This window comes from Phoenix dactylifera, unplaced genomic scaffold, assembly GCF_009389715.1.
Source record: "Phoenix dactylifera cultivar Barhee BC4 unplaced genomic scaffold, palm_55x_up_171113_PBpolish2nd_filt_p 000309F, whole genome shotgun sequence".
NCBI classification, from domain to species: domain Eukaryota; kingdom Viridiplantae; phylum Streptophyta; class Magnoliopsida; order Arecales; family Arecaceae; genus Phoenix; species Phoenix dactylifera.
In genome coordinates this window covers 145,327-164,290 of record NW_024067781.1, presented here as the reverse complement: position 1 = coordinate 164,290, position 18,964 = coordinate 145,327, and the positions used below count along the sequence as shown (strand labels likewise).

General features: G+C 37.6%; 1 protein-coding gene across 1 annotated transcript; it reads left to right on the top strand.

Moving 5' to 3' along the window:
• On the top strand, positions 1 to 1,056 carry LOC103716588. The gene is made up of 2 exons (XM_008804632.4): positions 1 to 314; positions 404 to 1,056. Exons 1-2 carry the CDS (start codon positions 200 to 202, stop codon positions 907 to 909), a joined length of 621 nt encoding a protein of 206 aa, XP_008802854.1. The 5' UTR covers positions 1 to 199; the 3' UTR covers positions 910 to 1,056.
• Positions 1,057 to 18,964: the final 17,908 nt, after the last annotated feature.

Genomic DNA, 18,964 nt, shown 5'->3' with positions numbered 1-18,964 from the left:
GGCCCCTGTAACAAAGCGCAACGGGCGGCCGATTTAAAAGAGATTCGACCGTTGGAGGACGCGCCCTCACTTCAACCCCTTCCAATTTTGAGGCCCCTCCCAGAAACCGTAATAATAAAACCTCCCGGAAACGACCCAGAAGGGGTCTCCTTTCTCTTGTGAATTTTTTGTTTTCCTTCTGGATAATTTTGCTGTGCTTATGATGAATTATCAGATGTCTCCAATGGATCGGAGGCCTCCTCTGGCGGTGTCGCCACGGCGTCTTCGTTCTGGCCGGGCTCTGCACACCACTCCCACTGTCCAAACCCGACCACGTATGAGATAGATCGATTTCAATATCTCTCCCTTACAGTTACCAATCTTTCCATTTATGTTAAAACTTGTGAGTTTCTCCATGGTGCAGCCACTTGTAAAAATTCTGAGTTCTCCAGTCGCCCCTCCTCCTCCATGAAATCACTGATCCGGCCTGTCTATCAGATGATCTCGCCGGAGTTGATGGCGCTGGCCAAAAGGGCCAAGGAAGAGTTTGGATCCAACGATGATATGGATACCACTCTTGCTTCCTCCAGTACTTCTTCCAGCAGTAGTCCTATGTTTGAAAGAGGGAGGTTCTATGAAGTTTATTCGGCTCGAAGGAATGAGAGGCTTAAGAGAAAGAAGGAGATTGCGGATGAGTTGGTTTCTCAAGACCCCGGTATCGCCATTGAACTGGCAAAAAGGAGGAACTCGAAGAACGTTAATAGCGTGCGGAAATCGGTGCCAGCCGACTTCTCATCGAGTCGTGTGAATAGTTTGAGATCCTCGGTGAGGAGCAGCAAGGAGATGAAGAAGCCCTCTTCCTTGACATGTTCTGAAAAGCCTGCTGCTATCGGGAAGGTGATCGGAGCTCGGTCGGCCCGAAAAGTGTGAATTAAAAACAAATAGGGTCTGTTTCTCCTCCTTGGTCTATTGGGTTATGATCTCTTGTTGCTGGCGAATTGGCTTTTTGCTCGTAATTTCTTTGTATTTCACTCATAGATGTTGCTGAAATTTGATAATGAGATATGACTTTGTTGATCTGAGGTTGTTTTTTTTTTTTTTTCCATTTTTTTCTTTTCCCCTACTTTAAAGAAAGAAGGAACTATAACCATATTAAATATTTCTTGTTTGTAATGAAAATATATTTAATCATTGAAGTGTGTTCTGTAGCTCTGCTCGCAACAAACTAGAAAATAAGTTCTGTTTTTCCTATTTGGATTCTTGAATTTACAATCTCTTGTTGCAAGAAATTTGCTTTCTTGACCTGCTTCTAATTTTCCTTTATTCATAGATGTTGCTGTATGATACTGGGTTTTGTCTTTCTTTATCTACCCATCGTTAAACTTTTGTTTTCAGTTTAAAGAAAGAGGGAACTGCTGTCATTTAAATTTACATGGTTGTCTTGGAATTAGATTTTGAGTTTTTAATATTTGTTATGTTGTTCTATTTGCATATGTAAATCTAAATCTTGTGGTCGAGGTTGTTTGCTTGGTTGGACCACTCCACTCCACCCTCAAATTGCTATCCCAAATTACTAGTGTATTTGTCATTTCAAGTAGGTTTCAAATGTCACAAGGGTTGGCCTCAATAAAAAAATTACATATATACCCTCCAAAATATATAAAATTATATGAATACTTTCATAAAATTGTTATTTACATGTATAGTCTCATAAAATACTTATTTTATATATATATCATTTTTCTCTCTCTTTTTTATATATGTACTTATACCATCTAATGTTGTTAAAAAATAAACGATTTAAATTTGAAATGACTTATAAGTAGACATGCAAAAAAAATACTTTATAAAGATATACATGCAAATAAAAACTTTGCAAGAGTATTCATTCGATAATGCATATTTAGAAGGGTATACACTTAAAAAAATCTAATAAAAAAGATCAAAATTTAGTAAAAATAATTTAGATGTTCTTAATAATAAAAGATGGCAAAAAAAATTAATATTATTATATCACATGATCTTCTGCTAATATCAACTCTTATAGAATGAATCATGCTGTTTTTACAAAATTCTCACCTCAAAAACAAATAACAACTCAACATTTACAAATCACTAAAAAATATTTTACTAATCTAAGCATCTATAATTAATTTAAATTTGATATATTTTTATCTTTTAAAAATAATGAAGAATATACATATGTTATAGATTCAATAATAATAATTATATTAAAATCAAATAGAGAATATCATTACCAAAGTGATCACCTAATATTAATCTTAAAAAGAAAATTGACAATGTGGCTCAATCTTTTTTTAACTAGTCGATCTAACTGAACCATAAAAGACTTAATAAGTACCAGCTACGTTTTAATCTTTTTTTAATAGATTTTTTGAATGTACACCCTTCTAAATATGAGAAACTACATAACATCCTCATAAAGTTGCTATTTGCATGTATACCCTTATAACTTTTTTCGTATATCTATCCATAAGAATACTTCAGTCATATAAATTTTTTAACGATGTTAGATAATATGGGTATATATGCAAAAAGAAAAAAAAAAGAAGGAGATATGCATGCAAATAGTAATTTTACGAGAATATTCATGCAATTTTATATATTCAGGAGAGTATATATGCAAAAAAAAAAGAAATTAACACTACAGTAAAATTAGAAAAGGCCGACCCTTTTTTGCCGACGCTAGGAAAAAGCGTCGGCAAAATTTTCTGCCGTGCCAACTTTTGCCGACGCTTTTTAAGAGCGTCGGCATTTTGAAGAATAAACGACGCTTAAAAGCGTCGTCATAGTCGTCTAGCGAAAGCGTTGCTGCGAAGCGTGGGAACTGGACCTAGGACGACGCTTTTAAGCGTCATTATTGTCCCCGGCCTAAGACGATGCTAATAAGCGTCGAGTAAACACGACGCGTATAAGCGTCGATCAAAGACGACGCTTCTAAGCGTCGTCTAAGGCTAGAAACCCTTAAAACCCAGTGCCCGACCCCGATCGATCCCTCCCTCATTCTGCCCTATTTCTCCTCTTCGGCTTCCGTCTTCCTCCTCTCCGGCACTGCCCTAGCTTCCATCTTCCTCGTCTCTGGCGCTGCCTTTGCCACCCGTCTTCCTCCTCTCCGGTGCCGAGCGTTCGACTCCAACCTCCTCTCCTCCTTCCTCCTCTCCGGCGCCGACCGACCAACCCCGACCTCCACCTGAGGTATTTTTCTCCTCCTCCCTTTTCTCCCTCCTTCTCGTCTCGCTTGTTCTCCTCCTTCTCCGCCTCTTCTTGTTCGTGTGTTCATGGGTGTTTTTTTCTTTTTTTACTGATACTCTAGCTTTGCCTCCGCCCGAGGATCTCCTCCTCCTCCCTTCTCTCCGGCGCCGTCCGAGCAGACCTCAAACCTCGATCGAGCGGCAACCCTGATAAGTATGATCGTTGATGCACATTGAACAATTATTATTTTTTATTATTTTGTTGCTATTTGGCTAAGTTAAAAAATTAAGTATCAAATCAGTTCTCCTAAGAGCCTGTTTAGATAATCTATCAAGATTTGGACTGAATTTTCTACTGGATTTATAGGCTTGTAAGCCCATTTGAGTACCGTTTTTATCAACCCAACACTCTCCGGCCTGAATCATGTGGGACTTTTTTCCTCCTTGGAGATTATATGAAAGCAACAGTTCTTGCCAAGCAGCAGGCTATAGTCAAATATTAATGCACAATATTAGGGGTTTAAACTTGAAAGCATTCAATTAGGTGGAAATCATGTTTCCCACAAAATACTCGATGAAGAAGCAACCGCAAAGCTTGAAATTGTGAAGCACGAATAGTATAGATGCTATGAACTTTAAGGCCTGTTGACAACATTCAACTTAGTGGAAAGGTCTTCTCGGGCCATCAGAAACATGGGAAGGAAAACCACCAAGTTCCAATAATCTAAGTTTTGACTTCTTATAATGCTGAAGAGCTTTGTGTTTTGTAACATCAAACCATCAATTGCATGCTTGCTGATTTGGGGCATGGACTAGATATTCTTGCCTTCCATTCATTATTGTTAAAAAGAAAAACTGCATGTTACTTTATATGATGCTTATTCTGTTACTCAAGTGTCATTCAATATTTAATTTCCTTTATGCTTAAGCATGGACCATTAAAAGATATATGACTTAATACACTCTGATTTTCAGAATGTGAATGTGAATGTCAATTGCAACTAGTGGTGTTTGGACCTAAACAGGAGAAGATGAAAACTTGTGTTAGGAACCTAGGGTACGGCCGTCACTTGCATTCTGTTGTTGTTGGCTGATATAATCACCATTTGATGTAAGATGCTTTCTGTAAAATCAAGTTTTGAAAGAGTATTCTCCCTCAAGTTGCTTCAAGGTCTTGGTCTCTATTTTAACTCAATCACAAAAGTTTCTGACGCCGTAGGTTGATGATACTTCATCTACTCGTAGAGATGATGATGCCGTCGATCCTTGATACATATCGTAGATTGTGTACTTAGGAATTTGAGATGTATATTTTTAGAATGTTTTTGAAGTACAATGTAATCAAATATTATAATATGAATGTAATTAAAGTTCTTGTTTGTGACGTGTATTTTGTTATATATGTAATTTAGTGTATTTGTTTTGTTAGAATTTAATGTGTACAGGGTATTAAAAATTACTTTTATAAATTTTTTTTAAAAAAAAATTCATTTGCCGACGCTTTTAAGCATCGGCAAAAGCGACCGGCACAACACTGGCAAAAAATGGCACGCCTTTAACGACGCTTTAAAGCGTCTGTGTAGTCCAACAATGCCGAGGTTGGTCCAAGTTTGCCGACGCTTAAAAGCGTCGGCTAAGTGCATAGTTAACGACGCTTAAAAACGTCGGCATAGGCCACCTTCGCCGACGCTTTAAAGCGTCTGTGTAGTCCAACAGTGCCGAGGTTCGTCGGCATAGACCGCCGACGCTTTCTTCACGCGTCGGCCTAAACCGGCCCCACGCCCACCTGCCCGACGTCGGAGCCACGCTTTGGGGAGCGTGGGTGAGAAATTCGCCGACGCTTAAAAGCGTCGGTATAGACGAAATATAGCGCCGGGAGATATCAATTATTTTGTAGTGTAAAAAAATTATGCATAAGGACTGAGGCCAATGCTATGCATGGCCTGCATGGCCTTGCCCTCCCCTTTCTTATTTCTCCTTATATAAAATGTTTAGAAAACAAACAATAAGCATTAATGTCTAGAGATGTTTGTTGGTTCAGAGATATATGTATGACATGTAAGCAACAGTAGCTTGACTATAATTTTAGGTTACACTTTAGGGTTCTCTACTTCATTACATGTTAACATTAATTTTTCCTCACAATGTTATTAGATCCTAACTTTTCGTACTGTGGTAAATTAGGCTCAAATTAGTCCTCTCATTAATCTTTTTCCAGACTGATATCAACAGCATTGCTTAGTAGAAACTAGAAAAAGCAGCCTGCTCGGAGCAGCCGCGCCGTGAAGTGACAACAACCAGAACCCATGGTGCACAGGAGAGAAGTGACTCAGATACTTCTGTGGCACAGTTGGTGGCACGATATAACCAGTGAGTTTTGGAAGTTTTGTGAGCCTGAACCATCTATTTGAGATGGCTTGGAAGTAATAACTGAAAGTAGAAGATGCAGCATAGTAAATCTGAATGAAAATTTAATGTTTCTATAGTTAATAATAATTCTCCATTAGTTGTAGGTAGGGGTGGCACAAACTGATACAATGTGAAAACTACTCTGAAGCCCCGCCCTGTTCAACCAGGCTTGGGTCAAGATTTTCCGAGTAAGTGCAGTAATAACTAGTAAGGACTATTGTATTGATGTATATATTATAGCTGTTACGGTTTATCAAGACTAAGTCTGATTGTAACTATACTTATTTGTATAGTATAATTTACTGTTTCTTTTCTTCTGTTTTACCTGAAAATTGGGTTATTTTTATTAATATATGAATATATATAAATCATGGAAATATAGTGATAGACCTACATTAAAATTAAAGGAACATTGTTGATAACTATGGGACATGATGGACTGTGATGAATTAAGAAAAAGTAATTTTTTGGAGATCAAGAAGCCCTACCCTCAGCATGCTCAGAAAAGCCTGCTGCTACTGAGAAGAGATCTGAAATTTGGCTTGTCTGAAAGATGTGAATGAAAGGGAGATAGGGTCTGTTTTGTCCCCTATTTGCCAATGTTTGTGATTTCTTGTTCTAGCAAAATAGTTTTGCACCCTTCATTTATTGGTCCTTCATTCGCCGATATGTTGATCTTAGATTTTTCATTCTATTAGTGTAAAGAAAGAGCAGACTACAACCTTCTCAAAAATTTCTTAGTTTTCATGAAACTTTATTTAATCTACTTAAGTTTGTTCAACCGTTATATTGACAAAATAAATAAAACAGGTGCTACCTCAGCATGTTCGGAAAAGCCTGCGGAGAAGAGAATTGGAATTTGGTTTGTCCAAAAGATGTGAATGAAAAGGAGATAGCGTCTGTGTTGTCTCTTATTTGCTAAGGTTTGGGATCTCTCGTTCTAGCAAAATAGTTTTGCAACCTTCATTTATTTGTCCTTCATTCACAGATATGTTGATTTTTCATTGTATCAGTGCAAAGAAAGACGACCTTTTCAAAAATTTCTTAGTTATCATGAAACTATATTTAATATGTAATAGCCTAATTTCCTTAGGCTAGTGGGCCGACCTAAAGAGGCTAGGCCCAACGCCAAACGTGCCCTGTTGTACGAGGCAGGCGAAGAAGAAGACTCCAGTTGGGAGTCTTCGTCCTCCCCCGATTCTATCGAACTCCAAGAGCCCTAGAGCAATCCGAGTCTATCTAAAACTCTAGGATTCTCTCTATTTAAGATCCTCCTCCTCCGTTGAAAGCCATCACCCAGAAGTCCAAGATTCACCACCAATCTCGACCATTCTTCTCCGAATCTCTTCCTTGAATCTTCGCCGAAAAGCTGCCAGATCACCTCGCCGGACCATGTTAATCACTCTACATCTTCTTCTCTTTCTTTTTTGGTCATCTAGCCACCATTCTCCTTGATTTGCACTAGTGAATCGCTGGAATTTCATCCGAAAGAAGGTGTCCTATTTTGGCCCCTTTTCTTCTAGGTTTCACCGTCGCCGGCCATAGAGTTTGGCCAGATTTTGCCACCTTCTGGGACCCCTAAGATTGTATGGCAGCTGCTCAGTGGGCCCATCAGGATCTTTGGTGGAGTTGCCAAGGATCATCCTCTCCACCTTTTTTCAGTTCTTCCTCTTTTCTTCCTTATGTCGGCTAGTCACCGTCACCGGTGGTGCCACGGTCACCATCGCCGATGGTGGGCCACTTTGGTGGCCATCACCCTTGATTTGAGAAGAAAGGGAGTGGGCTCTCCCCCTATTTTGGGGAAGAAGAAGAGAACCCTCTCTTCTTTCTCTCTCCTCTCTCTTCTCTCTCTTTCTCTTTTCTCTTTTCTCTATCTTTCTTTGTTTTCTCTTCTTCTCTTTCTCTCTCTTTGCAGGATTTAATGAACCCAGCAGGAGGGTCTTAAATGTTCTCTTTGTAGACCCAGGTTGACCCCATTAGAGGGTCTTGGACTAGTATTATTGCGACTATCCGTCATACTAACCTTCACTCTGGCATGTTACCCTTGCTGAATTTGATACATATTTCTTGATCCGATAATTTGGAAAACACTATTTTGACTAATTTGGGTGATTGGGTACCACTACACTCTATCATCATTAGTCCCTATTGTGTTATTCATGCCATGGTCTAGTTTTTGTTTCACGAGTTGACTAGATCGATTAGCTAGAGTAGACCGACTCGGATCGTCAGATGTTGCTATCTAATTGACTGTCCTTCCTTCACCCCAACTATTGTCAGCTATCATTGGACCTATAATTGATAATCTCTGAATTGTCTCATTCGAACATTTGGACATTGTCATCTAGCTGGCCTCATAATTTTTTTTTATATGAATCTATTTTTATAGTCAACCCTAGTTTTGTATAGGGGCTGCAATCAATCAGACAGAAAAAAGCCCAATGAGATCTTATACTTTAATTTCTTCATCGAGGGCCCTGACTTTTTATTTATTTTAATTTTCAATTAAAGGAGGATAGAGAATATAGGTAATTCAAATAGTAGAACTCTAAAATTAAATAATTACTAAATAATTGATTCATTAATACTGCGAGTGATTGATAAGGGATAAATTGATTTTATATTGATATTAAATTGATTGGTCATGTTAGGTGTGAATTGGTACTGTTGTAACTGTGTTGGATTGCGATAGAGGTAAGAATTTCTATACTTGATTACAAATATATATGTATATGCTTATTGATTTATACTATCGGATTTGCATCGTGAGATTTGTATCATAAGATTTGCATCATGAGACTTCCTTTAGTATGAGATGATATGTTTTATATAATTTTTGGTATGAACATACTTGTACAATTATTATATATTTCAGATATTGAAAATACGATTATATAATAATGATACCTAAAATTTGTGAGGAATATATTGTGTAAATGAAAAGTGATTTAGCAAGAAAAACATACAAATTAGATGGATAGGATATGATGTGAACTAACCTTGTCATGGGATAGTCTCTACTGGCTTATGTGTACGATAGCCTCCACAAGCTATGCGTGGGATAGCCTCCACGAGCTTATGCGTGGCATAGCTTTCACGGGCTTACGCATGAGATTTTGTTTAGCAATCGTAGACTGCTGGGTCATAATCTTGGTTAGGCGAACGTCAGAGAATATTGCTATTAAACTTGAAATTGAATTAATGAGAAATGGAATATAAAACACAAGAGACCAATGCTGAATAAAGGGTTTGGCTTATTGGTATGCTGTGATATATCTCTTTTGACAAATGGGATATATGGTGTATGTATATGCAGATATTTGTTAATTTAATTGAGTTATATTAGATGTTTGAAAAGAGAATTTATAATTTATATTTTCATTTTGGTGTCACTTATTGTTATTTTCAAACTATATTATTTTATTGGTGTGAATGTGCATAGATTCTTATTGGGCTGTAAAACTCACAACTTCTTTTGCAAATTGCATAGTACTTAGCTATGGTTGAGATTACAAGTGGAAGGAATAATTACATAGAGCATGCTTGTACCGGTTGGACAAAAGATTTTTATAATTGTATACAATTTTGTTAGTTGTTATGAAATAAGATCATTTTTGTTCACGGATATTAAGATTGTAATAAATTTTTCAGGCCTAGTATATTCTCTAGAGACCTACCCTAGGAATTGTGTGGCCATATCACATGGCCGACCCAGATGATGGATTTGGGGCATCAACTGAAGTTTGTTCTACTATTATATTTACCAAATAAATAAAACAAGTTCTGCCTCTTCTCTCTGTGCTTTTGGGCTTACGATCTCTTGTTGCAATGAACTAGCTTTCGTGCGCTGCTTTGGCTGTCCTTTATTTAGAGATACCTTCGCCTGGTGCTGAATTCTATCTGTGTCGATTGAATTACTTTTGTTTTCCCAATTTAGAAAGAGGGAACTCTGGCCATTTAAAATTCTATGGTTTTCTTGGAATTAGATTAAAGCTACTGAAATTTGTTTCTGTTGCTCCTAAATCTTTGGTGTTGATGCGTTTAGCTCGATAAGATATCCCCTCCTCCTCCAATATGTTGTAACTTGTACTTTAACCACTCCCTGTTCTAGCACTGAATTTGCTATTCCAAAGTACTAGTGTGTTTGCCCTCACTTAAAAAATAAGAAATTAAATATAATAGTGAGGACTGATGTCGATGCCATTGGCGCCCTTTGCCCTTGTCGAAAATAAAACACAGGATATAAGCATTACTGTTCAGTGCTTATTTGTACAGAGAAATATCATCATCACACCAATCCTAAATACTGGGTCATGACTGGGTTTTGGGAGCTGATGATGTACCTAATAATCTCATTAGGAGCCGTAGTAACTTTTGATGTTTCTGGTTCCTGCATGATAAGAATGTAACTTTGTGTCAGTTTTTGTTATTTCTATAAAAAAATACAGAGAAAAATATAGGATATATTTCAGGATTCTCCCTTTGGTCCTTACAAAAAAATCTTTTAAACCAGACTACTGAAACCTAATCCTTTGTACATTAGGGGCATTGCTATGACAAATTAAATTTTCAGAATAGGTCCATCAGTAGTTTCCTCCATAGTCTGAACTGATTGCCAGCCACGTATAACCATCAATGAGAGACCAGTTAAAAGAATGGACGATTGTGTTACAATGCAGAGGTCTGAAAAAAAAATTGTGGTTTCCATGGGTTGCGGCAAACTCGCCATTGGTTGGAGGTAGGGGTGACAAAAACTGACGCAGATCGGAACTCCGCCCTGTTAGGCTCGGTTTAACTTAAGGGTTATTCAGTTGGTGTTGGATATGGATCAACTTTTCTTCATTTGGTTGCCAAACAAGTTAGGAACTTATTACAGCATCTGTAGTTAGCTAAGAGGAATCACTGCTTATGTATGCATACATGTATACTATTAGCTAGCTTCTAGCTAGGGCCTTCATTTCCTTAAGAACTAGTTGGAACCTTGCTCCGCCTCACTCTCTCTGTAGAAAAAAAAGGTGTATATATCATAGCACTTAAGGGTTATTGTAATTACATTTATTAGTATAAGATAAATTTATTTTTTTTCTTATTGGAAATCTGTCACCAATTTGCTAATATATGAAAACGATTATGTTGGATATATGCTCTTAACCTTGGGAGAGCCATTAAATTATCGGTCACATTATCTGTTCTTAACCCCAAAGTATAAGAAGCAAGAAACTCCTTAAATTGCATGAACTAGAAACAATTGTATATCTGTTTCACTAGAGCTCATTTTTTTTTCTCTTAAATATCATAGCATTTGTTTATTCTTTTAATTGTTATATAGAATCCAAGTGAATTTAATGTTTCATAAAATAATTTCAATATTTTAAATTACCACTTTTATATTAATTTGGTTAAATCATTTCAAAATTTAAATTATGATTAAATCAAACCACACAAAGAATGCAAATTATTCACGTTTTATTTTCTTGATAGAGAAAGGAGGGGCAAGGCTCCACTTGCTTTATTGAGAGAATGAAGAAGATGCCAGATAAGTTAAAATTATTTAATAATTTTAATATGAAACTAAACACATTGTTATTGTTGCTACTTTGTTGCACACATATTTCTATCATCTAAACACAATAACCTGTTATCCACATGTAGTTACAATACCACTGAGCACACTTATTGCAGCATTATTTTTTCTGCATAGCTTGATAACATAATGGATTTCCATTAAAAATCTTGAACTCAATTTTTATTAAAAGGTTTAAATGCTTTGATTTGAATTGCTTATATGCTGTATCGACTTTGAACTATTTGTAGTCATTAAATTATTATTGTGCACATTTAATTGAATGCTCTCTTGAAAATAAAAATTTATAAATATTTAAAAATTCACCCTTAATTCAGAATTTTCTCTTTGCTGCAGTCATCGAATACGAAATATTATAAAACCAGAAAGAGTGACTTAAATTACATTGTGCATAAATCTAAAAGGGAATAGATCAATGTGTGACTTATTACTCTTGTATTCTCTTACACAAACTTTAGTGAACTTTGGTACAGAAATTTTAACATTTGATCCTTCCGTTGGCCAATTGGCAGCTCATGATGACGATAACTCCACCAAACCTGAGAGGTTCAATGGTTACTTGTCGAAAGGTGGCTAAGCCAAATAAAACATTTCACTACTTTGGGACTATTTTCAGCCATTGAATTCTCTTCAAGTGATCAAACTAATCAAACCTATCCTAATCCTACACCTCTTAGGACTCACTCGAGAAAGAACTCTAGTACACCCCCTTCTTTCATCGTATTTGAACATTCTACTAGATCCACACAAGACACAGATTTCCATTGTTTCCATAGAATTCTAAGTGCCATTTTTTATTCTTTCTATAATATTTATCAGTCTACTAAATCTGCTAAGGAGCTTTGGGATGCTATAAAATAGGAATATAGACTTCCGGATGCCATTCTCATTCAATTTGCTATTTTCAAACTCTATAGGCACTCTGCAGTGGACAATAAACTAGTTAGTGATCAAATTCACAAGTTCCAAAAATTTCTTTCTTAGAAAAAAAAAATGGATCCTCCTTCTCATAAGGCTTCAAGATCTCGACCTTTATTGATTCTCTTCCACCCTCTTGGCACCATCAAACTACGTTAGAATTGTAGAATGCACTTCAAGTAAGATACTTAACCGAAGATGCAGAAAAATAGATCATATTTGATTAACAAGTATAATGAGTTTAACATGGTCAGTGAGAAGCCTATTATAGAGTAAGTTCAAGAAATGATTCGTATGGCACAAGACATCACTATAATTGAAGAATCAGTGACCGAGAATTTTCATGTGTCTACCATCATTGGCAAGTTGCCTCTATCTTGGAAAGATTATCGAAAAATATTGAAGCATAAGCATCACCTTCAAACTTTGGAAGAATAATTCAAAAATATTCAAATAAAAGAAGAGGCAGATGTTCAAGATAATTTAGTGGAAACGAAGAATTGGGTCAGTTGTTCCAATTTTGGCACTAATAATTTGAACTTTGTGGAGTGATTGATTAAAACCCCATTTGATTTTGATGAGCTCAAAGCAATTGAGTATATCTTGTGATTACTAATGAATTCAATTGAGTGTTTCAGTGAAAATCCTGTCCAAGTGTTTCTAGACTTGGTTCATAGTATTTTGGATAAGTTAAGAAGTCTGCATGAACCAATGTCTGAGACTCGAGTCGACTCCCGAGTATCACGAGTCGACTCCAAGCATATCAAGTTCACTGGCACGAGCTCGAGTCGACTCCAGACTAGTACGAGTCGACTCCGACTGAGAACAGAAAGAAGAACAGAAAGCCTCATCTCAGAACCTGTCAACGAGTCGACTCCTGAAGTGCGCGAGTCGACTCCAATGTTCAACGAGTCGACTCCAGGGTAGTAAGAGTCGACTCCAAGAGGTACACAAAGAAAAGTCAGAGAGCAGTTTTCGGGTCTGAGATTCGAGTCGACTCCAGTGGAACGCGAGTCGACTCCGATGGTTGGCAGGTCGACTCCAAAGAAGGTAAGAGTCGACTCTCAGAGGAACACAAGGAAAAAGTCAGAGAACGATTTTCGGACTCTGAGATTCGAGTCGACTCCCGCAGTACACGAGTCGACTCCGAGACTAAGCGACCATCAACAGACAGAAGACCATGTTACTGCCTCTGAGATTCGAGTCGACTCCCAGACAGCTCGGGTCGACTCCAAGACAAGCTTCACGTCAAAAGGCAGAAGACCAACTTTCGAAAATTGAGAGCCGAGTCGACTCCAAGGAGGTTCGAGTCGACTCCAAGACTGGATGAGCCAAACGACAGAGAATCGAGAGTTCGGGCTCTGAGATTCGAGTCGACTCCCAGGACAGTCGAGTCGACTCGAGTAGACAAAATTCAAATTTGGATCCACGGACTTCAGTGGATGAGCCGACTCCAAAAAATTGCCAGGTCAACTCCGGAAGTTGGCGAGTCGACTCCAGGTCAAGACGAGTCGACTCCCAGTCAAGACGGCAACTTTAATTCAAATTTGGAACAGTTGCCGAGTCGACTCCGGAAAAGCGTGAGTCGACTCCTGCTACAGCCGAGTCGACTCCTGATCGCGCGAGTCGACTCCAACTCACCAACGGTCATATTGTCAGGCTGCGCAGAGTGTGCAGAACGGCCAGAAAAAGCAGAGTAACGGCTAGTTTCCGTGGGGGTTGGCTTAAATAGCCACAGAGGACTGTAGCAAGGTAGTGAACAGACATTCCACTCCAAGCATTCAAGTTTTCAAGCTCTCCAAGTGCTCTTAAACGAAAAAGGGGAGATCTGCATTTACTGCTCCAACAATTTCTTCCCAACAATCAAAGCTTCCTCCTCCTGCATTCAAGTCGACCACTCTTTCAAGAGGAGACCGGAGTTCCAGAAGCCATACCTCTTCACCAGCTTAAAAGCGTTTGAGGGCTTCTAACTCCTTTACGATTATATTGTCTTAAATCTGCTTTTTGAGAAGCTATTTTCTGTTTTCTTCTATCTCTTGTATTTACTTGATTCAATCGGGGGATTGAATCAAGGGGTTTAAGGTTGGTTGGTGAGCCAAGTTAAAACCAACGTGTGTAAGGGTTTGATTGTGAGCCCGGAAAAACAATCGGGGTTGGTTCTAGTCGGTGAGCCTGGGAAAACCGACCGAGTTCGTTGTGAGCTCGTAAAACAACAAGTTTGGTTGTGAGCTTGCAAAACAACCGGCTGTAATCCAAGGGGGTTATAGTGAAATTCCCAAGTGAGACTTGGGGAGTGGACGTAGGAGCAAGGGTTAGCTCCGAACCACTATAAAACTTTGTGTTTGTAGTGCATTGTCTCTCATCTTCTTCCCCGCACATTACTCACAGCACTAGGCTTTAATTAAATAACTTGCTATAGTTTTTAATTAATCATCCACTAAGTTTTAATTAGCCAAATTATATTAAAAACCCAATTCACCCCCCCCTCTTGGGTTGTCTATCTGGGCAACAAGTGGTATCAGAGCCAAAAACTCTTCCACTCAAGGGTTAAAAGATCAAAATGACAACCCCATTTGGATCTTCTCACATTGAGGGTCAGTCCACCCAAAGACCCCCTTTCTTCAATGGATCTGACTACTCATACTGGAAGGCTAGGATGAGGATATTCATCCAAGCCCAAGACTATGAGATGTGGTCCATTGTAGTAAATGGGCCATACATCCCATCCATATACGTAGATGGTGTTAAGGTACCTAAACTAGAAATGGACTGGGATGAACATGACATGAGGAAGGCACAATTAAACTCTAAAGCTATGAATGTGTTTTATTGTGCCTTAGACCGTAATGAATTCAATAGGGTCTCTACTTGCAATTCTGCAAAAGAGATTTGGGACAGACTTGAAGTGACCCATGAGGGCACGAATCAAGTGAAAGAGTCCAAAATAAATATTTTGGTTCATAAATATGAACTATTTAAAATGGACTCTAACGAAACAATTACATGCATGTTCACTAGGTTTACTGATATTGTCAATGGCCTAAAAAGCCTTGGCAAGAACTATACTAACAGTGAACTTGTCAGGAAAATCCTTCGGTGTCTACCAAGGTCGTGGGAAGCTAAAGTGACGGCAATCCAAGAAGCTAAAGACTTGAACAAGCTTCCACTTGAAGAGCTCCTTGGATCCCTTATGACGCATGAGCTTACCATGAAACAACACAACGAGGAAGAGTCCTCCCATAAGAAAAAGGTAATAGCTTTAAAATCTACTTCTTCTAACAAGGACTTGTCTTGCAGCAGCAGCAGTGAAGAAGAAAAAGATGAGGAAGATGGTGGTGAGGCTCTTCTTGTGCGCAAGTTCAAGAAATTCATCAACCACAAGAAGTCCTATCATCAAAGGAGAGGCCCCTCAAATTCCTACCGCAAGGACAAAGGTAAGGAAAGGGAAAGTGAGGGGATCGGCTGCTATGAGTGCAAAAAGCCGGGACACATCCGAGTTGAGTGTCCCTTACTAAAGAAGAGCAGCAAGTACAAGAAGAAGAAGAAAGCCCTTGTCACCACCCTATCGGACTCCGACGCATCATCTTCATCATCGGATGAAGAACAAGAAGAGAAGGCCAATTTTTGTTTCATGGCCAATGAAAATGAGGTAACTTCCGATACGCACTATGATTTTTCATTTGATGAACTTTATGATGCGTTTAACGAACTAATGATTGAATATAAGGATGTTAATGTTAAAAACAGGGAACTAAAAGTAACTAACCAAACTTATATCCATAAGTATGATTCTTTAATTAAGGATAAAGATGCTATTACCAAAGAAAATCTAGAACTTAAGACAAGCAACCAACTCTTAATTAAGAAAACTAATACCTTAACTAAAGATAATGAAAAACTAACTAAGGAACTTTCAGAACTCAAAAACCATAAACAAGTCTTAAACAAGGATCTAACAAAAGAACTAAATGATCTAAAAGCCGAAAATCAAACATTAACTAAAGAACTTAACAAATACAAACCCTTAGTTGACAAATTCACATATAGTTCTGAAAAGTTAAACATGATACTTAACAGTCAACGAGCCGTATTCAATAAAGCGGGTTTAGGGTATAAACCGAAAAATAAACAAAAACTTCTTAGTAACTTCTTTGTCAAAGCTGGGGAAAATAAAACTAAGAAAATGACCTGTTTTTGTTGTGGAAATATAGGACATAAGGCAAATGCATGTGACTATAGGAAAAGGAAAACTAAAAGAAAAATTAAACGGGTATGGGTTCCAAAAGGAACCAACTTGACTAACCATGAAGGACCCAAGAAAATTTGGGTACCTAAGATGACATGATTTGCTTGTGTAGGAGTGTCTTGCAGCCAAGGTCAACAAGAACTGCTGGTATTTGGATAGTGGCTGCTCAAGGCACATGACGGGTGATAAAGACCAATTTTTCACCCTTGAAGCTAAGAAGGGAGGTGCTGTGACGTTTGGAGACAACAACCAAGGTCACATCATTGGTATTGGTAAAGTTCAAATCACCCCTTCTACTTTTATAGATAATGTTAGATATGTTGATGGTCTTAAACATAACTTGTTAAGCATTAGTCAATTATGTGATAAAGGATATGATGTTATGTTTAAACCATCACTATGTATTATAACAAATCCTAATGATAATAGTTTAGTTTTTAAAGGGATTAGACGTGAAAATGTATATGTTGTAGACCTAGAAGATCTTGCAAAACATAACCAATGTCTAGTTGTAAATGAAACTAAAGATAATGATGCTAGTTGGTTATGGCACCGTAAGTTAGGTCATGCAAGCATGGACACAATAACTAAATTAGTTAAAAGAGACTCCGTGATAGGTTTGCCGAAATTAAAATTTGAAAAGAACAAAATATGTGAGGCATGTCAATTTGGCAAACAATCTAGGAACTCTTTTAAATCCATAAAATGTGTCTCTACCTCTAGGCCTCTAGAATTATTACACATGGACCTATTTGGTCCAACTAGAACAACAAGCCTAGGTGAAAATAAATATGGTCTAGTCATAGTAGATGATTACTCTAGGTACACATGGGTCATGTTTCTAGCACATAAGGACCAAGCATTTTCCATGTTTAAAAAGTTCCATAAGGAAGTAACAAATGCTAGAGAGTCTTCAGTCATAGCCATTAGACGTGACCATGGTACCGAATTCGAAAATCAATTATTTGATGAATTTTGTAGTAAAAAGGGGATAACCCATAATTTTTCTGCACCTAGGACACCACAACAAAATGGAGTTGTGGAAAGGAAAAATAGAACACTAGAGAAAATGGCTAGAACGATGTTATGTGAAAGTAACCTCCCTAAGTACTTTTGGGGAGAAGCCATTAATACTTCTTGCCATATATTAAATAGAGTTCTATTAAGACCCATCATAAAGAAAACACCTTATGAACTGTGGAAAAACAGAAAACCAAAGGTTAACTATTTTCATGTTTTTGGATGTAGGTGTTTTGTACATAATAATGGGAAAGATAATCTAGAGAAATTTGACCCTAAATCTGATGAAGGAATATTCTTAGGTTATTCTACAACTAGTAAAGCCTATAGAGTCTTTAATAAAAGAACACTAGTTATAGAAGAATCTATACATGTTGTATTTGATGACTCTAGTGACATCTCCTCTAGTAAGAAAGCCAATCTTGATGATGATATTGAAATACTTGAAGAAAAGATAGATGAGGTGGGATTACAAGATGGTAATCAAAAGTTGATTGAAGGAGAATCATCAAACCAAGAGCCTATAGTGGATCATGGGCTAACTAAAGCTTGGAGGTATGCTCACGGGCATCCTAAGGAACTAATTCTAGATGATCCATCACAACCGGTTAGGACTAGAGCATCTCTTAGAAATTTGAATAACCATCTAACTTTTGTTTCACACTTTGAGCCCAAACATATAGAAGAAGCCGAGAATGATGTAAATTGGATAAATGCAATGCAAGAAGAACTAAACCAATTTACTAGAAACAAAGTGTGGGATCTAGTAGAGAGACCTTCTGAATATCCAATAATAGGTACAAAATGGATATATAAAAATAAACTAGATGAAAATGGAATTGTTATAAGGAATAAGGCTAGACTAGTAGCAAAGGGTTATAATCAAGAAGAAGGCATAGATTTTGATGAAACCTTTGCTCCCGTAGCTAGACTTGAGGCGATTAGACTTCTATTAGCATATGCATGCTCTAAGGACTTCAAGCTATATCAAATGGATGTAAAAAGTGCTTTTCTAAATGGGTTTATTAATGAGGAGGTGTATGTAGAACAACCTCCTGGTTTTGAAAATCATCAATACCCTAATCATGTGTATAAACTGAACAAAGCGCTTTATGGACTAAAACAAGCACCTAGAGCATGGTATGAGAGACTTAGTAAATTCCTATTAGAACATGAATTCTCTAGGGAAAATGTAGATACAACATTATTTCTGAAAAAGAAAAATAAGGATATGTTATTAGTACAGATCTATGTTGATGATATCATTTTCGGTGCTACTAACAATCGCCTCTGCGAGGAATTTGCTGATTTGATGCAGAGTGAGTTTGAGATGAGCATGATGGGAGAGCTGAACTATTTCCTCGGGCTTCAAATCAAACAATCTGAAGGAGGCATCTTCATCAATCAAGCAAAATATATCAAGGAGATGCTCAAGAAGTTTGATATGGAGGGAAACAAGTCAATCAGCACCCCCATGAGCTCATCATGCAAGTTAGACCAAGATGAATCAGGTAAATCTGTAGATCAAAAACTTTATAGAGGTATGATAGGTTCTTTACTGTATCTTACTGCAAGTAGGCCTGATATTATGTTTAG